This window comes from Podarcis gaigeae, assembly GCF_964106915.1.
Source record: "Podarcis gaigeae genome assembly, chromosome: 4".
Classification (NCBI taxonomy): domain Eukaryota; kingdom Metazoa; phylum Chordata; class Lepidosauria; order Squamata; family Lacertidae; genus Podarcis; species Podarcis gaigeae.
In genome coordinates, this window is record NC_139677.1 from 42,287,555 (window position 1) to 42,312,431 (window position 24,877).

The following is a 24,877-nucleotide window of genomic DNA, read 5'->3' on the forward strand; positions in this document are numbered from 1 at the left end:
AGCCCTTTGGAAGCATGGGAACTCCAAAACATTAGGAGGGCACTGAGTTGTCAAATGCTGGCGCAGGGCATGAACTTGGCCTGCACTTCCTCCCTGGAAAAAAAAGACTGCAGCCTTAAGCAACACAGTGGCATTCCTAAGGACCCTCCTTTCTGCTTTTCGAAACCCCCTAGTTCAGCGCACACCTCTCCTCTCCTCTCTCTGGGAGCATCTCGAAAGCGATGTTTCCCTTGGGCTGCCAAACTTCCCAAATCCTCCCTCCAGCTCCCAAGTTATCATCCATTGATGGTGGTAGTCCGCTAGCCAGCCAGCCAGCCAGTCATCCATCCAGCCAACCAGGCGCTGCGCGGAGCCTGCAGTGTCCCCTCGCGGTCGCGAGGGGGAATGCCTTTCCGTGCCCGCCGCCGCCTCCTTCCCTGCGCCGAGTGGGTGTCTCTCCCTGCCTGCCTGCTCTGCTCCTCCTCACAAAAGAGCGGCGCGCGTTCCTTTCTCCGGGTTTTCAAGGCGCCCTGTTAAAATCCACCTCTCGCGCCGAAGGCTCGGGCTGCGTAGCGAAGCAAGGGGCGCGCGGCAGAGGAGGGAGCTTGCCGGGAGCAGCAGCTGGAGAAGGAGGAGGAGAGCGAGGCGGCGGCGGCGGCAGAGGAGGCGGGTGGGAAGGAAGGAAGGAAGGAAGGAACTGAGCAGCAGAAGCGAAGGTGGTCGCGGCCGCTTCCCCGGAGCCCGCGCGGAGAGAGATCATGGGGGACCCGGCGCCTTCCCATGCCGGCTGCTAGCAAGTGACGGGCGCTCGGGCGGAGGAGGAAGCCAGGCGAGTTTGGAAAGAGCCCGGAGAGAGACACTCGGCGCCGGGGACGCGAGGGCGGCAGCGGCTTCTTCGGAGGGCGAAGCGCGGCGCTCGCCCAGCCTCTCCCCCCAGCCATGCCTTTCGCCAAGCGGATCGTGGAGCCGCAGTGGTTGTGCCGCCGGCAGCCCATCGCCTCGGTGCTGGACGAGGGCGCGGGAGGCGAGCCGCTGCCGCCGCCGCCTGCTCCTCCGCAGCCGGGGAGCAGCCCGAGAGAGGAGCCGGGCGAAGCGGCAGCGGCGTCGGCTGCGACAGACGAGCCGGAGGAAGAAGCCGCGGGGCTGGCGGTGGTGCTGCCGGCCGATGGGCAGGAGAAGGAGGCGGCGGCGGCGCTGATGGTGCTGGACCTGTGCTCGCTCAGCAACGTGGCTCTGTCGCGGATCCTCCGGCAGCTCTCCGATGTGGCCCGGCATGCGTGCGCCCTCTTTCAGGAGATCGAGGGCGAGATCCAGATCACCCAGCGCAGGGTCCGGGCGCTGCACGGCAGGATCGGCGGCGTCCAAGGGGTTATACACAGCCTGGATCCCAAGCAGGAGGCAGTGCGTAAGTGGAACCTTTTTCTCTATCTCTCTCCGTCTATAGAGCTCTAGGTGCGCCTCTCTCCTTCCTTCGTTCCCCTTGGTGCGACCTTAGCGGTGGTTCACCTTGACCTCTGGCCAGTTGCACATCAAGGCGGGCCTGATGGGAGGGATGGGGGTGTTAAAAAGGAGAATGGATCTCTGGGTGGCCTTTTGGGGGAGGAGGGCGGAGTGGCGATTTGGGGGAGGTGGCGAGATTGCTGGCAAGAAGAGGGGTGATCCCCAAAATTGTACCGCGCGGACCCTTTGGAGGTGTGGCCCTGACAGAAACGGAGGTTGTCGAGTGTATATACAAGACACACACACACCCCTCCCAGTGTTTATAGCTGTCCGTGAAGCTGCAGTGTGTACCGAACTTTTTACCCCTCTCCGGGGGAATGTAAAGCAAAGGGAAGGATATTCCTTGGTGGGGTGTGTGGGTTTTTTTTTGGGGAGGTAGGTGGGAGTAAGTAGGGCGGGTGGTTGCGGATTGAACTGTGCGTAAAGTTTAGGGGTGTGCGCGTTTGGAGAGGCTTTTTCCAGGACGCGCTACTGGTGTGGAAGGCGCCTCCGCTGTTGTTTTGGTTGGAGAAGCGATTTCCTTGTTAAGACGCCGTGGGTGGTATGGAGAGGAGCCGCGATGGATCGCCTCTTCGAAGCCTGCTCTCGCCTCCCTCCTCCTTCCCCACCTGCCTCGGGATCCACATTCCCGCGAGCCCGGGGCCCAGGATGTGCCTTTACCGAGCAGGATCGCGCCAACCCGAGTAATTTTCTGCAGGTGGAATGGCTGAGCGGTGGATAAGGCGAAGGCGCCTGGTCCGATAGAGGGGTCGGGCAGGGAAGGCGGGAATCGATACCTAATCGCATTGGGAAGGTGAAAGAGGAGCGGAGGAAGGGATCCAGCGCTGGAGGATAAGCAAAGGGGTCCGGGCGGGGGGAGCAGGCATTTTTCAGCTCGCGACTACTCCCTGTGCAACGAGCGATCTGCCTGACCCACTTTTCTTGCTGATGCTGGAGACTTAAGGGAGGGGGCTCCTTCGCAGCAGGCTAGCTCCTTCTGCCTGTGCGTGAAGGCGTGAGTCTCCCAAAGCGTTTTTTTCTCCTGTGTACAGAATGGACACGCAAGGTAACCATTACCAAAGCAGATCTCCGTCCCTCGTTACTTGGCTTCCCGCTTCGCCTTCTGAGGCAGCTCTTCGTGGTTTTTCTGGGAGGTTGCCTGCCTGATCGGTGTCTTGAAGTGCCTTCAAGGAGGCGATGATGGAGGGGGTGGGGCAGCTTTGAGGGATTCCTCAGGCACGTCTCTGCATCTCTCTCTCTGATTCCCCTCCCGCTTAGATTCCCCCACGAAATACCCTTCTTCTCCACCACCCTCTTTAAGCTCTCCCCATCAACCATCCTTTGAAGACTTGAAGTGGTGCCGGGTTCATTGTTAAGGCCAAGGTGGGTGCCTTGATTTTGGGCGATCGACTGGCTGGCAGCTGCCTTAAGGAGGGATCTCTGATGTTGTTTTCAAGTCAGCTGGAGGCTCCCAACATATGTGCTCATCGTTCACAGCGACAAGAGCAAAAGGCAGGCACAGGACCTCCAGCCGTTGCCAACATCTGGATGTGGCTTGCAGAACAATTGATGCCTGCAGGTTGGGTCCTTATTGTGGATCCTCCTTTGCAGCAATTTCATGCTAGTGTTTTTATCTTTATAGAGCAAGCTTTGGGTCGATGTTATACACACAAAACAATGACTTCTTACCCACCCACTTTTGTAAAGGCACATAGCTGCAGAATGATGATCTGGGCTAGATGATTGTCGCCCTTGCTCTTGTAAATGCCTACAGCCATTGTGATTAAACACAGGAGGTGAGTCTCCACTGAGAGGTACCAGGGCCGTCTTGAGCATATCCAGCGCTGAGGAAGCCTCTTGGGATGGGATGGCGCTACTGGCGACATGCCCAGCTTTGCGGGGGCTGGAGGAGGCAGGCTCAACTGGCCACTTTGTGCCACGGTGGCCACGGCAGGCGGAGGCTCCAGGTGTGGCGCTGCTTTGGCGCAGCATGATGGAGGCAGGCAAGGGTGGCGAGCGGGCCGGGGAAGCCGGCCCCATGGAGCTCCATGGTGCCTGATGCCTTGCTTGAAGATGAAGATGGCTAGCAGGAGGGGCGCCATGCGTGCCTGTGCCTCAACCCCTTGGGCGAACGAACACACTGAGCATGCGCCACTCCTACCAAGCGTCGGCTCAGTTTATTCCCTTTTAGCCTTCTGGCGCCCCGCAGAATTCGGCGCCTGCAGGCTAAAAGGGAAAAAACCAAGCTGACGCTCAGTGGGAGTGGCGCATGCACCCTGGCTCACTCAGCACACTCATTTGGTGTTCCCCAGACTCTTGCCTGGTGCCCTCCAGAATGTGGTGCCCCGGCACCCTGCACCACTAGTGTCTATGGGTAAGATGGGCCTGAGAGGTACAGAAATCTGTACTTGCATTCCAGGGCTGCTTTCCTAGCCAACAGCCCCACGCCTTCCACTCTGTGGCCACAGGCAGTTTGTGGCCATTCAGTGAAAGCGAAAGCTTACAGAGAGAGAAAGAAACCCTCTCACTAGCATCAACTGTTCACGGGGCTTTTCCTGACCTGAAACATCAACCAGCATGATCTGAGGAAGTGCAGGTTCTTTGTGTGCTAATCAGTAGAATATAATTGAACATTAATGTAAGGCAGATAAGCTGTGCAAGTTGATTAGAGCTTCAGGCTCTGCTTTGTAGTCTTGCAATGTGGTACCATAACAAATGAAAACTAGCCTTATTTTTTTTTAGCTCTTTGTAGTGCCACCTAAAGTCTTTGCGGGAAATGTATATGTGCACAACAAACTTAGGTTGATTTCATACCAGTTTGAATGGTGTTGCTTCCCCCAAAGATCTGAACCTTCTCTGCTGAAGATGTCTGTTCCAGAACTATGGTTCCAAGGTCCCCTGGGCAGAGTGACTGATTTTCATATCCAGTTGAGGCTCCAACTCAGTGGTAGAGTATTATAGCATGTGGAAGGTCCCAGGTTCAATCCCTGAATTCTCCAGGTAGGGCTGGGAGAGAGCATTGTCTGTAACCCTGGAGAGCCTCTATCAGTCAGTGTGGACAACACTGAACTAGAATAGCCCATGGTCCCCCCAGGGCCTCAATCCAGCACTCTAAGCCAGTGGTCCTTAAAGGGTGTGGCAGGTGAGGATGGCAAGTGTGGCGGGGAATATTCAAGGACAATCAAAGAAACAATTAAACATTTCAGAATAGTATATTATAGTATCAAAAATTATTATTTTTTAATTTGTAGAATAAATAGAACAACCACCAGAAGGTTTTTTTTGTGTGTGTTTTCCCAATGTATTTCTTATCAATTAAAAATTTGGCACGAGCAAATTTTTATTCTGAAAGTGTGGCCCAGAGAAAACAGTTTGAGAACCTCTGCTCCAACTATTGCACTACACTGGTGTTTAACCAGTTTAACTGGTGCATGCACACACTATTTTTGGGATGGAACGAGCTGCCTCCTTTGTGTCATAATGGAGTTCCACCAAAAATGGAAGGGTTCCCAACTCCTCAACCTGGAGAACTCTTTTTTTTAATGGACTGTGGTAGAAACTTACATGTCAACACAGCATCCATTTTTAAGTATCACAAATGGGAGGCAGCCAGAACATGCTGTGAAGTGACTGTATTCAAACCTGATTCTTCTGGCACATGTAACATGGGTCATGATGGGCCAAGGAGAATGGAAATGAATCATGTCTCACCAGCTGGGAAGGAAGCACTGCCGTATCCTCCCTTTAAGGACACCCTAGGCCAGTATTTGCCACCCTGGTGCCCTCCCCTCTAGATGTTATAGCTTATAATGTCATTGGTCCCAACCAGTGGCACACTCCAGATGTTTGGAATGACTACTATCAGCTGCAGCCAGCACATTTGTACTGGGTGAAACTGATGGGAATTGCATCTGAAGGGCATCCAACTGGTAAGACTGCCCTAGACTCACACACCACATTTTTCCTTGTACAAGATGTTGATTTCCCCCCATTTTTTTTGTCAAAAATTGGGGGTCATCTTATACATGGATTTATACAGCAAGCCTTGGGTGAACTGGTGGCTCCTAAGTCCCCAGTGCTGTGGAGCTGGTTGGAGAGGTAAGAGGGTGCCGAGGTGAGGGGGGAACTTGGCCACGATTCTGTCAGTTCTCACCTGCTGTGCCAAAGCATGGGGGAATCACACAAAAGCTCAACATTTTTTTTGGCGATTTTCCAAAAAAGAAAGCTCAACTTTAAAATACTGATTTCTTAATTTTGGGCTCCCCAAAGTAGGGTTTGTCTTATACATGGGGTTGTGTTATACATGGGAAGATGCGGTATATTTCCAAATCGCCACTAAACTCATGTTTCCTGCTGAACGTCCTGTACTATAAAGTTGTTCGGTTATATTTCCCAAGGCACTGAGGAATAATGTTTTTAATTGAAACTGCAAACACACACACACACAAACCCTCCCCCCCATATTTTTAAAAATGTGTTATTAAGTCATTAGATTGTCACTGTTGCTGTAAAGACAATTGGTGATATTTCACTCCAAACTGCAGCACAGGGAGCTGAGGATATTTTTTTTAAAAAACCAGCAGTGCTGCTGAGGATACTTAGAAATCTAGTAATACTATATCTGAGCCCCCTCCCTCTCATACTGAGTACATAGTTAGATAGATTTAATTAGGAAAATTTAATTCTTATTACTGTGTGTCCTTGTCCACGCATGTTGAGGAATGCACATGTACGAGACGAACATTTGTTCAGATCTTTAGTTTGAGTGACAGTGTGAGATGGGACGAATTATACACTTAAACAAGGGGCAGATGAGCAACACAACAACAGATCGGAGTTAAGAAGGGGTATGCTATTTCTCACAAAACAGAAAGATCAATTCATTACAAAGGCCTGCTCAGTACCGGGGCAGCAATTATTTGGGTAAATACAGGCAGTGAGAATTACATGATGGTTGTGATACTAAATATAGGAAGGAGAGGATGATGAGTGCTCGATAGGTTAGGTGTGGAACTGAACCAGGCTAGGTAAGGAAATTTGGGGTGTAAATACACATTGCTGCAAAGCAGCACAGGTACCTGCATGAGACGTGAAAGAGAGGAACCAGGTGCAGATATTGCCTATTCCAAGGCAAGAGGAGTGGAGAAAGGCTTGTCTTCAGGTGGCTGCAGTGAATCAGCAGTTGCCCTCAACACCCTGTCACTGGTGGTTGCCCGGAGCTGCTCCTTGCGACTTCCCAAGACTGGTTCTTGGAGAACTAGGTGCCTTGTTGGTGAACAATTGGGGAAAAGGCTGTGATGGAAGGCTGAGGATACCTCATAGGCTTCCTTGAGCTCAGTATGGTACGAAACTGCTTCAAATGCTTTGTGTCCTAACTTTAAACATGTAAGAAAATAGCAAAGATGTAGAAGATGGAAAGGATCACTAGGCAAAGAAAATAGGAACAGCAGCTAAGCTAACTAGGAGGGAGGAAACAGACCAGCCTCCTGTTCACCACGGCTGAATGAACTGGGCTTGGCTATGGTAGGACTGAACGCTGAGGGTTTTGAAGAGAAAACTCTTGGAGGCTTTGTATTCAAGGGAAGGTTTTCTTCCAGAGTGAACAAAAAAGAGAAGGTGGATAAGGTGTCTGGAATATTAGTGGACCTAAGCTTTCTTCCCATGGTTTCTGAGTGCAGAAGTGTGGAGTTCAAAAGCTTCAGTGTGCATCATGTGGATGTAATGGATGTTCACGCGTATTTCTATGATGTGTCTATTGCTGGCTTGCAGTATATCAAGCGTAGATTCCCCTCTGGTAGGGCTCTGAATAATGTTCTTTGAAGGGTTTAATTAGGTTAGGAAGCAGGTAAAGAGGAAGACATTTGCTGGTCTTGGGAGTCTTGGGCTACTGTGCCTAACAGGCCAGAGTCCCTCCTTTTGACTGATGTAGGTCAGCCTATGCCAGTCTGGTGCTGGTTGGCTCTGATGACAGTTGTGGTCCAAAATGGTGGTCCTGGTTGGCAAAGGCTGCTGTAGGTAGAGGTTGGCACGGGCACTTTGAGCCTAAGTTTTTCCTTAGCCATACACTCCCATGCAAACCTGTGTCTCTCTGTGTGTGGATTTTGGGGTGGGAGTGGGGGTAGATTTCAGAACTGATATTTTCACGGCAAGCTCAAAATGATACTTTCTTGGTAACACCCCATCCAGGCAAAAGGCAAGCAACCTTGAAATGGAACCCGTCCATGATTATATTGACACAGAAATAATAGCTTTGACCTAACTCTTCCTTTCCCTACCTGCACCAGTTGTTTTATTGAAGGACAGTACAACATAGCTTAATGCGACTTCTAACTGCTGCTCCCCTCCGTGCTGAACTAATTCTATAGAAATTAGAAATAACTAGCTCTGTTTGGTCAAAGGGAGAGCATGCATCTAGCTGTCATTATATTGGCATAGCAAGCCCGTCAAGAATTGGCTTGACCTAATTTATTTACCGGTCAGAGTATTAGGGCTGCCTTTCCTTTAATCCTCCCAGTGGCTGCTCATCCAAATGGTTGACACAGAAAGAAAGCAAAGAGACACGGTGCCATGCTCTCTTTTTCAGTTCACAGCTGGGTCTTGTCTCCAGCCACATGTGGATTCACCATTGTGCTAAGCAAGCAATGGAGTGTGGCCCCAGTCAGAAGAGAGGTCCTGCTCTTGCAGTGCATCCCTCCTAGAGGTGCCTTTTTCCCTACAAAGGGAAATCTAGGCTGTGTACACACTCCCATTTACTCTGCATCCGTTGTGCTCCCACTGCTGGTTTGGCAAGCAGCATAACCATGAGCCACATTCCATTTCTAACCCATTGTTTCTTAGGAAATAGTGTGTTTGGATGCATTTTTCTCCAAACCAGCTTTGATCCAAATTGAGAAAAAGAATGATAGATAGCTGTGTTTTAAAGCTTATAGCATGTACACAGCTTCTGTCTCTGAGCATCCTTACACTGAACTTCTAAGTAGGAACAGGGGTGGGGGGGTTGGGGGTTGGGGTGGGAGGTTAACTTGTCATGTGAAAAATGAGTTGGGTTGATCCATGGATAGGTGGTTCAGCCAGTAGTGAAGCACTAGCAAGATAGTTTCAGAATAAATACAACTCAACACTCATTTTAGTACTGATCTATACATGCAGAACAATTCCATAGTACAGTGATTCCCCCTCCCCTCCCCGGGACCGTAATATATCAGACTGACAGCAGGAGACAACTAAAAACAAATCTGCAATCATAGAAAACTAGGATATCTGAAAGAAAGAGGCTAGGCTCAAACCATATTCTCCATGACATGTGTGAATTTTGTTCACAGGAAGTATTTCAATTTTATTTTACTTTGGTGGGTGGACACTCAAACTGTGTTTGCTAGCCAAACCTACTTGAAGGCTGAATGGCCCTGTTGAGAAACATCAAGTGATTCTGCTCCCTGTGTAGACCAGCCGCTATTTACATATTTAGCATCCGTGAAGGAGCCCCTGGGAATGTTTGGGCTTAGTCCTATTCCCTCAACATTACCCCAAGCCCCGGCAAGTGCACTCCAATTGATGCATTATTGGTTTCATTCAGAAAGAGTCTACTTCTACATGCATAAGCTTTCCAATATGGGGATGGTAAACCTGATCCATTAGACTTTCTCTCTCTTCGGAGAAAACCTTAAACATGTAGAAGATACCCCCTTAAGACTGATGCTGATACAGTCCCCTTCCCCGGTCCATTCTCATGCTTGGTAGTAAAAGGTTCCAGACCCCCTTCAGCACTTTGTGGCAATGCAGTAAATGTGGCTTGCAGTGACAGCAATTTGGATGGGAGAGTGGATACTTATGACCCTGTCACACGGTGAAGATTAAGGAGCACAACAACAAAGATTAGAGCAAAGACATTATTCTGAGAGTCTTAGCCAGTTCAGTTGACAGTATAACTCTTGGAGCATTGGGTAATAAACATCCATGGCCCCTCTGCAGTTCATAACCTCCATTCATGAAATGGTATCCACCTGACCTAGGTCATTCCTGGGTCAAATGGAGGAGATGCTGTCAGTCATTGAGGATGCCTGATTTATATGCATGCCTCTCTGTCTTGTATTTAGTGTCTTGATCCAAGTTGGCTGTGGCTCAAGCTGGAGAGGGATCATGCCCTGAAACATTCTGAAATGGTTCATGCAAATAGGATGACACTAGTGTAGCCAGTTAATGATTGAAGAGCATCTCTATTCCCCCCCCCCCCCTGGGTTGCATTCTGTAACGCAGCCTGGACAGAATTTGTCTCTTTTGTATGCAGTAAATAAACAATGATATTGTCAGTTAAAGAGTTACAAAGTGAGAAATTTGCTGGAGAATGTTTTTCTACAAAACTTATTCCTGTCATTTTGCTAGGTAGTTTCAAAATCCTCCTGATTCCACATTTACTTTGGCTGATCCCTGGGTTAGGCTGGCCTGGGGCAGGTTTCAGGCCTGTGAAAGTGACTCGAGGATTACTTACAAAACATCCAAATGAAGAACATAGCTGTAAAACCAAACTACCAGAGTTGGATTTAATTAATTTCAAAAACTGACAAGATAAAGCCTCCTAGCGTAACAATGTAAACTTAATGCTACGATTTTCTTTCCAGCCTTGTCTTTCCTGTAACAGACAAAACCTCATAAAGAACTCATGGCAGGTTTAGCTTGCTTGTTTATTTTTCCATTTAAACTTGAACTTTCCTTTTGTACTGAAGCAGCTTCCCTTCTTTTATATTAGGAATTTGGAAAATCCACTGGACTCTTCTGAGCCAGAAGATTAAACCTGAAAGACACAGGGAAAGGTTATTGATCCGGTGCAGGAGAAAAACGTATTTCCATCCGACCCCATGCAGACTAGGGGGTGGGGTGGGGGAAGCAGGGTTTTGTGTCTGTAAGGCTTTCTGCCCAAACACATGTCATTACTATAATTCTTTTTAAATGAAGGTTTGCATTTTTGCACATATTGAAGTCTTGCTTGCCAACTTTCCTGCTTAATGCTGGCAGTATTAAGATTTTCTGAAGTGGGTACTAAGATTTATTGATACCCTCTCACCAACCCAGACCAAAGCATCTAGAACTGAAGATCTGGGGTCAGCTGGAGGCCGTGTGGGAAAGTGGCTGCTGCTGCTGTGCTACCACATGCATTAGTTGTTAGACGAGGAGGCTGAGCAGCCTAAACTAAACCCTGCTGCAACCCCAGTCTCTTCAGGGCCTTTTCCGCCTTCACTGAAGTCCCTTTGTGGCTCCAGGAGGGTCTCCTTGTGAGCCATGAGGTCTCTCCCGCCATTTCCTGGTTTGATTTAATTTCCAGGCACTGCATGTATACATGGTCGAGGGGTGGGGAGGATACCTGTACACAGTCAAAAGAAGAAGAGGGTGCAGACTGTAGCTGCTTGAAATGTTTTAGTTGGCATATGTGTCTGTCATGTGTGTTCCCCTACAAAGTGATTTGTGAAACAGCCTGAAGGAGCTAGGTAAAAACCTTCATTGTTTTCATAGGAGCAGAACTGTGTGAAAATGGTACAACCTGCAATACTTTGCTGAGCAAGTTTCTCTCCATTTCTGCTATTGTTGCTGGATTAAGAAATAATCTGCTAACTTTCCCATGGCCTAAGCCTCCACAATGTGTTCTTCAACTCCTGCAGGGACACAAACCCTGAGGATGAAATATGTCACCCAGCGTGTCTCTAGTTACAGCCCATGGTGATTTTTAGAATTATGACCACAGAGTTGCTGTTTATTTGGGAATGCTGTGGATCTTGTGTTATACCCAGTGACATTTTCCTGTCTTCTACATTGCCAGGAGCATTAAAATGACAATAGTCAGGTTGGGACATAATTTGTGAAGATGCTTTGGGCTTTATGCTTCAGTCCATAGTGTTCTAAGAACCTGTCACTGGTTCATACCAACGTAAGTGAGAAAAGGGATTCACTGTGTTACGGCACGTGATAATCCTATGAGCAGATGCATATGGAAAAATGATGTTGGAACTGCCTTTACCAAGATGATTCCTTCAGCGGGATACTGAATTTCAACCAGATATTCTTAATGGAATTTTTCCATAAAGTTGCATGTATAATCATTTATAATGTATGTACAGGGAACAATTCAGCAGAATTAGACCAGAATTTAAATTCCTTTTGACTGTTGGAAATATGATTTCTATATGACTTATGGCTGCTGTAAAAAGCGATTAAGACTAATATGCATGAACATGCATGTTATAAATTGTTTTTATAATATCTCTTCTTATTTCTGTCTCTCCCAGTATGATTCATTTACAAGACAGTTTAGAGATAAATAATCTCAGTGTGAGAAAATGTAGTGTGCAATTTATCATGTGACTGCTATGTTGTTGCTAATAGAGCAAAATAGGCTTTGGGATTATTTTCACACATAGTTTGCATGAACTGAGACTCTCCCTCCCTTTCTACAATGAGATTATTTTTATACAGGAAAAATGTGACATAACGCACTACATTGGTGGGATACCTTTTCTAAATAATAAATGCTTTAGCTTGACTTTTTGGGAGAAATTGGAAAGGAGAAATGTCTGGAATATTTCCAAAAACTATTGTTTAGTATGAGCTGGGGCTGAAGGAATGGACTATTTGGGGGAAATTGTGAATATAAAACGTAATTATGCCTTTCAATCTCTGCTCTTGTTCAAGTGAATCGGATTTTGTTGACATTTCTTGCATAGTCTGTCTTGTGATTTATACTCCAAGGATTAGATTCTGTCTGGCCCTTAACATAGGTATGCAAAGGTGTGGGTGAGAAAGGAATGGGCGTAACAAATCACTTCGGCTCTGTGAAAGAATGGGATGATGTAAGGTGGTGGTGGGGAGTTGTGTTCAGAAAAATGGAAGAGTTTTCCAAATGAGAAGCTGTGATTTTGGATCTAAAGAACTGTGTTGACTCATGAAAGGGACTTGTGCTAGCCCTGTGGAGTTTCTGCTACCCCTCTTTTCAAATTGCAGCCTCCGTTGCAGATCTCCAGTGAGTTTCTAAAGCATCTTGCCATGCCGTGAGTGGAGCAGAAACAATTCCCATTCTTGGGGAACATGTTGCACTGTCTCTTAGAGCCTGTTTGTGCTATTCCAAACACATTCCTTACTGCTCTGGAGACTGTAATGAGCCTGGCTGCCCAGATCTCCTTGCTCCACCCGTTTTTATGGCCTGTCCAATGATGACATCTGACAACTGTCGGGATTACCACTCCCATGGCAATATTTGATGGCCATGTTATGATGTCTAAAGAAGAGCAAATGCAATTGATTCTATCAACTTTTTTAAAAAAAGGCAGGCTTCTTTCCCAAAAGCTGAGCTTTTATATCCTCTAACCAAATGTCAATATAAAAACTTTCCACTGGAACTGCATCAGCTATTAAACCCAAGCTATTAAATGGAGAAGATGAACTCTCTCAGCGTATCTGAGTGGTAGATAGGCTGTGCGTGATGCGGTCTTTGATCCCTTTGATGTAATTAGCATGAAGCAAGATTAGCAGTGTTTCTAATTGCCTCAAGATTTGGAATTTTATACACAAATTCCTATGTGTTCAAGGGGAGACAAGTGAAAATGTAAGGGAATTATAAGCGTATAATGTGCAGAGAAAGGGCAAGTCACAGCGTTTCTGTATGTCAAAAATAGTGTTTTGCTGATAGTTAATTTGGTTTGCAGCAAATATGTATATATACTTGTAATATTTCAGAGCAACTAAGTAGGTGCATGCGGACCATGTTTTAACTTGGAACTTCACATGGTCATATAGGACAGTTATATTGAAACTGCAGTGCTATGCCCACTTATCTATCAGTAAGTCCCACGGAACTCAATGGAATTGAACGTATTGCTGAGTAGACACACAGAAGAGGTAGACAAGAGTTAAGTGTTGCTGGATCTACTTTGTTTTGACTAGAAACCCAAGATCTACCAACCAGGAGTGACCAACTGCATGCCCACAGCTAAGAGTTGAAAACAACAGGATGCTTCTGAGCCTGGGAGTTTATATTCTGTCACAGAACTGAACTGAGGTCACATCCCTTTCCCACGAAAGTTAGCTTTCTTCATTTCAGCAACCTAATGAAGGAAGAAAAAGTTGCTTTGCTGTTGTTAAAAAATTAGGAGTCAGAGACCCTTGCCAATCTACTGCAAATCAAACGAAGATCTACGAACAGATTCTAATCTACCCTCTGCCCATCCCAGTATATGGGACTGCAGTGTCACCTGTTAAGTAGGAAGCCACCTTACCTTGGACTGTTTGACTTTTGTAGTCTAGCATTGCCAACTCTGATTGGTAGCAGCTCCCTAGGATTTCAGACTTTCACCACCAGCTCCTTTTACCTGCTCCTTTTAACTAGATATGCCAGAAATTGAACTTAGAACTTTGCATGCAGAGTGCCCCATCTCTTGAGCTAATAGTTAGCTTCCCCGATAGTTATTCTTCTGTTTGTCTTAGGGGGCCCAGCTACATATTATGTTAACTGACGTGGTTAGCATTCACGTGAGTTGTCTAATATTAAACACCAAGGATGTGTTTGGTGGGTGTCATTGTCTATGCCACAGGGCATGGGGGGAGGAGTTATAAGTCCTCTATAGTCATGATTTCATTAAATATCTCTGCCCCCCTCCCCATCCAGCAATTAGCATTAGGCAAAAACCACATTAGTGCCAATGAGAGTCTTTCCTCCTCCACAACAAAGCTAGTTGTGTAGTGGGGGAGATATTGCAAGATCGCAGCTTGATGTGGACAACCCACCCCCCACTTGCCTGATACAAAATTTAAGAAAAATCTCACCACATGTTTGCAGATCTTGCTACCAGTGTAATTCCAGTTAGGCACTCAGTTTGTCACGTTGTTAAACTTTGTTTTATCAAAGTTATTGAAGAAAAAGCAGCTGTGAATGGAAATCAAGTGGTATTCAGGTGTCCTTTAAGGGAAAAATATGTTTCGTGTAAGCTTAGATTTGTATTTCTAACCACCTTCTTTACCGGAAAGTAGACCCTGGTGAATTCAATAGAATTTTCTCCCTAGCAATGATTGCCTACTATTGTGAGTTTAAGCGTGCTTAGTTGGGAGAATCATTCATCAACTTCATTCAGTTGCGTGGAAATGTGCTTAGAATCTGATTATAATTAATGAGTGTGGTAGACTGTAAGGGAATGTTTACTTACAAGTGCTGTACTGGGCATCCTGTACAATGTACATCTGCACTGGTCATGGTGGTGCAAGCAGCGACGACCTCTGCTGAAGCAACCTCCATGGTCTAGCAAGCTCCCTGCCACTCTCCCCAAGCACTTTCCTCTGGTATGTGTTTTCATTTACCTGTTTGTGTCATCTGTAGCAGTTCACTCTGCAAGCACCTGACGCTAGTGGATCTTGAAGTCAGGACTGTGTGTGTTGGGGGACGATGGGAATGTCTGGCTGGTGCAGTGTTCCCTCTTGGTCTCCTACCACCATTGGGCTGAAGGAAGATGTGTAGCATTATAAAGGTGTGGAATATTTTGAAGGCACAGTTTCTGTCCTGGAAACCCACTTGACTCAATGAGGCGAACATGTAAGCGAACCACTTCCACCCCACTTAAAATCTGTCATGTTTGCTTTTCACCCAGGAATCTCTGAAAACCTGGGGCATAGTTCTCTGCTGGTGTGGACAACATGGAACTGAAAGGCCCCTTGGATCTGCACAGCAGGAGTATTGGCAGATGTTCATTTTCATAACCCATGGTTTTGCAACTCTCCATTGTTTGATTAAAAACAGAATTTCTGCTTCGCCTATTAGTGCTAAGCTGAGATTCTTTGAAAGTAAACTTAGCAGACTGTCCTCCCAACTGCACAGGAAGAGGAGAGATTGGGAGGGGAGGAAGCTCGCCCAGTACTTGGCTCTGGTTGATGAAGGCTCATTCACATGGCACTAAACAATGGTTTAATGCTGCATGCAAACATGGCAGTGCGTGGAAGGCCTCGGCCAATCTAGAAAAAGTCCAAATTGCTGACATGATGAAATATAAACTCTCTGAAATAGTTTTGTTGTTGTTATAGTCAGATCTTTACATTTGTAAAAGGTGGAACGGTAACATTTTCCTTCTAGTCAGGGCTTATTGAAAGGTTTTTAAAAAATGAATGATACATCTAACCACCATTATTTTCATTACAACCCTTGGCTTATGATACTGTTGGCTCTTATGCTGTGAAGTCGTTCTGCCTCACTTGGCCCAGTGTAGTTCTCTTTCGCACATACTTGGCATCAAAAAGTCAATAGAAATCTCTTGCTCAGATTTGTGTCAGTTTTGTATGTGCAACCTTCTGCTCATATCAGGGCTACAGCGTATCCTTGTGACATATGGATATGCTGCCCCTGGTTTCCTCTAAGTCTTCTCTGTCCCCTCTTCCCTTCTGAAGACCCTTTCATGACACAGTTGCTCTGCTTCTGAACATGAGTGTACAAGTTCTGTTGGCTATTGTACCGTAAGTCAGGGATTTAGGCTATATCATTGCACTGTTACAAGGTGATAAGGTGAACACAGAATAGGGTTATTAGGCTCAATCCATTAAAAAGGTTGCAAATTAACAATGTGGTCTGAATTGAATTTATTATTATTATTTAAAAGCTGATTATTGTCTGTCTTCTAATGTTGTCACAATCCATTTGTTAGAAGCAACAGCATAGGACTGCAGCTGGCTGGGCCTTCTGGTAATAGAAATGTGGAAGTCAGCAATAAAACACAGTTGTCATATTAAAAATTAGGCTGGGGCCGTGCAGTGAAATTTTGCAACATAATATGACAGTTTAGCAGTTCCCTGTATTCCATGCCATCTGATAATTGGGAACTTGATTATTATTATTTTTAAAAAGTTGCTTTGGTGTCATTTGTACCCTTTGCAGGTGGTATGGAATAAAAGAAATGAGGTTATATGACTACAATTTGGCAGACAGATTTTCTAGCGCTTCTCACAAGAAGAGGAAAAAGAGCTGGGGGCTCAACACTCTTCCATGCTTTGGAGTGATCTCTTTGGAGAGGTGTGCTAATTTCAGATAGAACAGAAAGATCTAAATTGATTTTCATTTAGGGGTGGATCGATATATCTGGTCCATGCCAACTTCACAGATAATTCATTCAGGTTAATTCTGTTCTGTCTCAATTCCACATTAATTTGCATTGTTTTAAAAAGCCTGAAAATTCATATTCAAATACTGATATTTTCTGGTACAATATATATTTAAACATGTATAAAATATCTTTTCAAATATGTACATTTATAAACATTTTATCCTAAAATGTGAATTTCAACACACTGTGGTTCCTTTCCTTTTACATCTGTATCATAACATGTTGGAGAAGTGCAGAATAGAACAGATAATTATGTTCTGATCAGCACATTAGTTCTGGAGATACAGGGCAGGCCAGTTCACACTGTAATACACAAAAATCAGTTTTCTCAAACATATTTACTGCTTCATATGAGTTGAGGTATGAAATGCCAGAGAGGGAATGGGTGCAAGAACCTCTCTTGCACTGGAATCTGTTTTGCCAAGTGTCTTCCATTGCAACAATTTCCAGAAAGGTAGCTTTGTTAGTCTGTTGCAGCAAAAGCGACAGAGAGTCTCATGACTACCACATTTGTTAGTTTGGGGGCTGTAGTCCCCGAGAGCATGTGCCATAACCAATTTGTTAGTCTTTGAGGTTCCACAGAACTGTTTGTCACATTACTGTGGATATTCTCAGCATTTTGATTATTCAACAATGCCTTTGCCTTCTGCTAGTCTAAATGAAAACTGGGCACAATCCCACAGAGCAGTCTGCTGCACCATAGAAACAAATGGAAAAACTTATGCAAATACATGTGTCCTGTTCATCTCAGTGCAGTCTGACTAGCGGAAGTTTCCATGGTTTAGTTTTGCCAGCTCCTCGTGATTTTTAACATCAAGTAATCTCAAATCCTTTATATTATATTTGTGTGAGAGTGAATAGACATTCAGTTTTCATTTTAGGGCTTGCTAGTTTGGTTCATTATTTGGCTGTTATCAGCCTCACCCTCTTTCAGCTATCCTCTGTTTTCTGTATGCCTCCTTCTCTTCCCCACCTGTACCTATTCCATTTGTTGCAATTTTTTGATCTCAGGATGGAGGAGCATCAATTACTCTGATTTCTAAGTGCCTCCAGTTCTTGACATGGAGGTGGTTAAGGTTTGTGTGGTATGACTGACATGTGCTAAATAAAACGATTTGTGAGGCCAAACACCTGAAGTTTGAACTCTGGAGGCCTGTTTATGGAGCCATGAATCTGTAAAGAGTAACTAAACTCAAGAATTAGCTCCTTTTCCTCCCTAGTGTTTATTACAGCATATAATCAAGGCTGGCCTAGATATGCAGAATCATTACTGGTGTTCAGCAAAGTCTCCTCCTGGATGTAGTGTGATCTAAGTACAGTTATATTTATTGATTAAAGTTTTCACACCCTGTGGACTGTACTAGTTTACATTGAGTTAGAGTGCCAATTTAGACTAAGCACCATTATATTTAACCCTCCCATGTATATCTGAGCAAATAAAATGCTAAAATAAAGGATTGTTCCTGATACTGCCGGAGTGGAAGATGAGCCTGAGCTTTTGGATATTCCTTTATCCGCCTTCCTGTGCCTTGTACCCATTGAAAAGCCTCTCCAGAGGGGAGGGAACCTACTGGACTTCAGATTGTGTCTCACAGGGCTGCCTTGGGAGGAGAGTTCCCTCAAACCTGGGAATTGTTTCAGGCCATTTCATTCAGGATGCTCTTGCCTGGTAAAATGCATTTCTGGTATTGCTACTTTACTGGAGTTGGCCAGCAGTTTGGTTTGGTGTGGCTTATGGGGCATTTCCATGCATTTGATAAATGCACATCCTGCTTTTTAGAGGATTTCTCTAACCTTGGTTCTGAAAACTGTATGGGATTCTGACAGTCCTAAATTCCTTACCTTCTACTTATGTATGTGTTACTTTTGCAATTATAATTTGCACAGCCAGCCTAGGGATTAGGAAGAATTATAACTCTCTCGGCAGCTCCTGATTCCCATCTATGCTGATTCTTGTGCCTTCATTGAGTGTACTGCCCTCTTGAAAACAGGAGAGATGGAGCCCGTGAAACTGCTAGGGCTAAGTAAAATGCATGGCGGTGGATGAGAGAGACTTCCTGGCCATAGCAATACTTTTGGATTGGGATTGCCTGAGTAGTGCAGTGAGCTGATTGGCCAGAGAATGGGATAGACCAGGAGTAGGCAACCTAAGGCCCGGGGGCCGGATGCGGCCCAATTGCCTTCTCAATCCGGCCCGTGGATGGTCTGGGAATCAGTGTGTTTTTGCATGAGTAGAATGTGTCCTTTTATTTTAAATGCATATCTGGGTTATTTGTGGGGCCTGCTTGGTGTTTTTACATGAGTAGAATGTGTGTTTTTATTTAAAATGCATCTCTGGGTTATTTGTGGGGCATAGGAATTCATTCATTTCCCCCCCCCCAAAAAAAATAGCCCGGCTCACCACATGGTCTGAGGGACGGTGGACCAGCCCACAGCTGAAAAAGGTTGCTGACCCCTGGGATAGACCCCTGGGTGACATTTCTTTTAAAGTTGAAATAGAAGGATATGATTGGGACTGTGGGGCAGTGGGACAGAACTAATGTGGCTTTGAGATTCTGGAGGAAACGGTGTGAAGCTTTCTATGTAATGAACCTTAGCAGAGAAATATGCAAGCGCCAATCAGAATGCATTTAGATGCATTAGCCCGTTGGCCTGCATGGTACCAATCACTTCTTAAGAGGCTCTCTCTATGGAACTGAATATACTCAGTGGGTTACCACCTCTCAAGTGGCAATGGTGAAATTTTTATTTTAAAATAGCCGTGTGTTCCCAGTTACTGCATTGCCCTAACGGGTTGGAGCATATGACTGGGACATAGGGATATGATGATTTTCATTCCTTTCGCAAGCAAGCAAGCTTATTATTGACAACAACTGGATCCCATTTCTCAAAGGCAAATAAATAAATAAATAAATTTGCTGTTGTTTTCACAGTGATGGCACACAAGTCTTCCAAACTCTCCATCAGAAAGATGGGAAAGAAAACTGCAATACTCATCTCCAGTGTTATGGACCACATGTGCCGTTTTAATTACAGTCACGTTGAGATGAGATGGTGCCATGGGAGTTAATTTAATTTTTTTTAAAAGCAGTGACAAAAAGTATATTAAAGATCTGATGTGGGCTATATGATGGCTGAGTGCCGGAGGTGTTGTTTTTAGGAGACTTTGATCTCATGTCAGTAAAAAGCAAACAAACTTCACATTCAAAGGACCGGACAGGAATACTAATTGTAGACTGGCTGGTCTAGTTGTGTTTTGTTTTGTTGATTCAGATTTTCATGCTACCCCATCACATCTGTCTCACATTGGGTGTTATTGAAAGAAGCACATGTTGGCTTGGCTCCAAATGACTATCCAAAGAGAATGGTTTTGCATTGCCTATATTTTTGGATCAGCCGTCACAAATACCTTTTTGCTAGGCCAGAACCACCTCAAGATGTTTTGCTGCCATTGATCCACGACTGGCCTGCAGCTTCGGATAGGATTCCAATGTGGGAATGTGGCTCTTGAGTTGACAAAGATTCCCCTTTCTGGACCACATAGGATGGGTGGAATACTTCTTTTGAATTTGGTCAGCCACAACACCATTGGAAGCATAGGAGGCACCATGTTTCTTTCCCCTGAACACTTTTGAAGGACAATTTAGGTTCACTCTGAATGCGGTAGATCATGAAGGAAAAGGTCCATAGAAAGACAAGGTTATTCACTGTAAAAGTTTTCTTTTTTACAACAAAACTTGATCAGGGATTGAATTACCACCCACAGGTGGCTTGTAAAATGTCATGAGATCACTGTTATGCATTCATTTCTAGCTTTGATCCCTTCAAAATATTATAGTTGTAGGGCAAAAATTGCCTGGCAGTCGTAGCTTAAGATTATATCATGTTTCCTTCTGAAAATTTAATCAGGACTGAGACAACAATTCAGATATTAACTCTGTTTACCTGGTGAGGTGTTTGATTTCCCCCCTCTTCCTCCCCTCCTCTGAAAAACCCAGGGCACAGGGCGATTTGCTTTTGAAAATTAACACAATTTTAAAAGACCATCTCACCCCTTATATGCCCAACTAATCACTAGTTATAGGGACCAGAGCTTTAATATGGTGACACCTTCTTTTCCAAACTGTCTCTTGTTACATGTCAGACAGCACTGTCTCTGTTGCTTTCCCTTTTTCCAGCAAGTATTCTAAGTGGAATTTTTTAATCTCAATCTGTATCTCTATTAGATTTGAAAATGTTTTTACAGGCAGACTTGTTGTAATTGTTTGTATATATGGAACTGCTTTTATTGTTGATGTTTTTGCTGTGAAAACGCTTTGGGGTATGTTTTATAGGAAGCGATTCATAGACAGAATCCAGTAAAAAAATGAAAACCACGTGTAATGTGATACTTGGTGTGAGGGCTTCACTTTAAAGACATCTGAAGTCTGCTTGGTCCATGCAAACCTTTGGGTATACAAAGGTTTATAGGTTTGGGGTGCACAATAGACTCAATTGCCCTTTTCCTCCCAATATAAGAGAAACGGACATAGCTAAAGGACTGCTTATTCTATGGTATTAACTCCTTCATGCATTAATTCAACTTAAGCTTGTTGGTTATATGAGGCTGGTTATCTCACATGAATTGCAGTGAACTGGGAAGTCCATTTCCATGGAAGGGCTCTGTGCATTAGAGCACACTTGAGATTCTGGAGTATAATAAATACAGTATATGGTCCTGGAACCCCAACCTGTGACAGGACCCTGAATTTGTTTCATTTGCTCTGTTACTAGTTGGCTCAGAAATTTGTCCGTTCTCTTTGTGTGTTGCTGGCTTCTTGTAGAACCTGCGTTGTGTGTTGCTTTTAGAAAGTAACCTACCAAGCAAACTAAGTGCTGTAGTTAATGACGGGACCGTTGTCAGATTACCACAGCACTGAAAGAATGCTTAATCAAACAAACCAAAATCTGATCTTTAAAAAGCATTTAACAAGAAAGGGAAATACTGTTTATTTTGGAAAGATTTATGGGGATGACATAATGTAGGTTTTACTTCTTCTTCTTATCTCCTCACCTGTTTTTCCTCAGGGAGACTATCAATTTTTATTAGCTTTCTAGAGCCAGAAAGATGAAAAATGATGGACAAATTTTAAAATAGGATAAAAATGCTGAAAAGATATGAAAGATATCTTGGGGAAAATCCTCTTCATGTAATACCTGTTGAAGTTGAATTGAAAGAGGGAGCAACTTTATGGGAGACAGACGATCTGATAATAATAATTTTTTGTGGAATCGGAATCCTTTGTAACAGAAGAAAGCACAAGGTTAGACAGATATTGTCCTACACTGGTCCCAGCTAGAAGGACATCCTTTGAACTCCCAAGGTGTGCTTTACTTTAATTCCGTAAGTAATTCAAAAAGGGGTGTCATTAAAAAAACCCACAACCCAATAAAACTGTTTTTGCAGACATAAATACAAAAGCATAGCTCTGAACTTTTCATCATCATACTCTTAATTTTATACTCAAGATCACTTACCTGGGATTAGTTACTATTTAACACCCTTTAACCTCCCCATAAGGGCATGCGGGTGGCACTGTGGTCTAAACCATTGAGCCTCTTGGGCTTGCTGATCAGAAGGTCGGCGGGTTTGAATCCCTGTGACGGGGTGAGCTCCCGTTGCTCAGTCCCAGCTCCTGCCAACCTAGCAGTTTGAAAGCACACCAAAAAGTGCAAGTAGATAAATAGGTACCGCTCCAGCAGGAAGGTAAACGGCATTTCCATGCGCTGCTCTGGTTTCGGTGTTCTGTTGTGCCAGAAGTGGCTTAGTCATGCTGGCCACATGACCCGGAAAAACTGTCTGCGGACGAATGCCGGCTCCCTTGGCCTATAAAGAGAGATGAGCTCTGCAACCCCAGAGTCGGCTACAACTGATTTAACTGTCAGGGGTCCTTTACCTTTACCTCTTTTTTTAACCTCCCCATATGTACTCAAAATCTGGGTGGGCGTGGCTAAAGAGTAGGTTTTCTATTTATTCAGTGTTTCAGAGTGAAGTTGGCCTTCTAGTCTGTGCTTGTGATTTGGGTGTGGCAACCTGGCTAGAGAATATAATAAAACACTTGTCATTTATATAGTAGGTGAGAATGCTTGAAATGCTTAATGTATATTATATCGGAATCCTTGCAGCAGCCTTGTAAGAAACAGGCATGTGGTAGTATTGCTGCAGATAGCAGGATTGGCCCATGACATCTTGCTGCCTGAGGTGGAACAGAAAATGCTCCCTCTCCAGATCAAGGTGCATAGCATGAAAGGCCGCCCGGGCTATTTTGGCACCCTCAGCACAAAATTCCATAAATGTTTCTTGTGGGATTAAAAATACAATAAGAATAAATCAAAAAGGAACAATTTGGTAGCCTTCCACAATACCCAAAGTCAGCTGCCTTAAGGTAGTTGCCTCACATTACCTCAGCCTTCAACCTGCGTATGTTGTTAAACTGCATCTCCCATCAGCCCCAGCCAGCCAGCAGTCACAACATCTGGAGAGCATCAGGTTGAGGAAGGCTGCCTATTGGTAAGCCTGCATGGTTGAGGAGTATCATTTCATGGCAGATGTTCATGGCAGAAGTCTGAATTGTAGGCTGTTCTGATTTATTTATTTATTTCTAAAATTACGATTTGCCATGCAGCCTTTTAAGAGTAACAACCCTGTCCAGCCTCATGTAGCCTAATCCTATGCATGTCTACTCAGAAGTAAGTCCCAGTGAGTTCAGTGGAACTTATTCCCAGGTTAATACGGCTAGGATCTCAGATTTAGCTATTACATTACAGCAGTTCATCCTATGTCCTGCAAGGCAGAACACTAATGTCTCAACAAATGAAACTGACCTGTAGAAAATGTAACTTGAAAGAAAGAGACATTGCACGTACTTTTGTAAACCAAGAAATCTTTAATAAAAATACATTAAAAATAACAGAGATAAAGAAAGCTCACCTGAACACTCAAAAAGTCATGGAGATAAATGTTCAAAATTAATGACATATTTGAACTAATGGCTCACTTTGTTATTTCTATGAATAAAAGAAAAATACATTTTTGTTCCTGCTGATGTTTCTCATAATTGTTTTTGCTTGCCCTAACCATATTGATGCTGCCTGCTTTGCTTTCTGAGTCAAAGCTGAAACAACAAACGTATATCTAGTACTGACATAGGAACATTTGTCTGCGGTATTAGCTCCGCTCTAGAAAATTGCAGACCATAACTGAAGAGGCAAGAATACAAATTTTGCAGCGTGAGCCAGTTATACAAATAAGCACACTCTCTATTTTCTGCTGATAGAAACACAGACATCAGAGAGTCCCAATTGTCTGTTGACGTGATGTGAGGGAGGTCTGTTTGTTTGGATATCGGACTGAATTCCCTTTAAAATAAAAGAGAAATATTTTTCGAATGAAAACAGTTGGATATTTAGGGAGAGGCAACAAAAAAATTCACTAGTGCCAATGAATTTGATGCTGGACATGAAAGTCCATGCCAGCAGTTATCTGTGTGTGTTTTTTCACTATGGAAAAACCATCTACTCAGATGTGCACTTCTACTCAGATGTAAATTCCACCAAGTTCAATGGGACTTACGGTCAGCAGGTTTGTACAGAGTTGTTGCCTTAATCATTCAAAGTCAATTTCTTATTTTATATGGACGTCTGTCATATAGTTTCTCCCCAAATTTCAGGTTTTCAAAGTATTTGGGGTTTTTTTAATTAAAAAAATGAGTTGAAAAGGTAGGGAATATTATTAGGAATATTGAATGATGAATAATGAAATGAAATCCTTTAAGTATGTTCAGAATGCCTTTCTTTTGCAACAGAGTAGTCATGAGCTACTTCCTTACATTTGGAGACCTGGGTCTGGAGAAGAGCATTATTGTTGGATGGCAGGATCCTAACACCCAGCATGCCTTGCTTTAGAAATGAAGCATTGGCCAAAGAGTCTGTCTGTTTCTTCCAGCCTTTCCCAAACACTACTAGTGTTGTTGCTGTCTTTGTCAGAAAATTGAAGGGAAAAGGTTGGGCCTTGCCTCCCACCCTCACTTAGCCGTCCTAGAAGCTGTGTAGGTCAGACAGCTTTTGCACAGGACTCAACTAGGTGCTCATACCAGAAGAAGCTCCATGGTGCCAAACATTCTCGTTTTAAATTATTTTACGTTTATTTTAAGCAAATTTAGACGCCGCACAACACAGATTGGGGGAAACTAAGTCTTTGAGGGTTGCTTAAGTGAAAGTTGATTCACACAGCGCCAAACTATGCTTGTGCTGTCCTC

The 24,877-nt window shown here is 44.4% G+C and overlaps 1 protein-coding gene across 2 annotated transcripts in view; it reads left to right on the forward strand.

Annotated features, from left to right (window-relative positions):
• Nucleotides 1-429: 429 nt before the first annotated feature.
• NHS (NHS actin remodeling regulator) overlaps nucleotides 430-24,877 on the forward strand; it is a 239,617-nt gene continuing 215,169 nt past the window's right edge. The window contains exons 1-2 of one of the 2 annotated variants that reach the window (XM_083734158.1): nucleotides 430-695; nucleotides 867-1,384. In XM_083734158.1, the coding sequence (XP_083590284.1) occupies nucleotides 919-1,384 (466 nt within the window). In that variant the 5' untranslated portion in view covers nucleotides 430-695; nucleotides 867-918. Of the gene's footprint in view, nucleotides 1,385-24,877 lie in introns of both variants that reach the window. The other variant, XM_083734159.1, reaches the window with a different exon arrangement.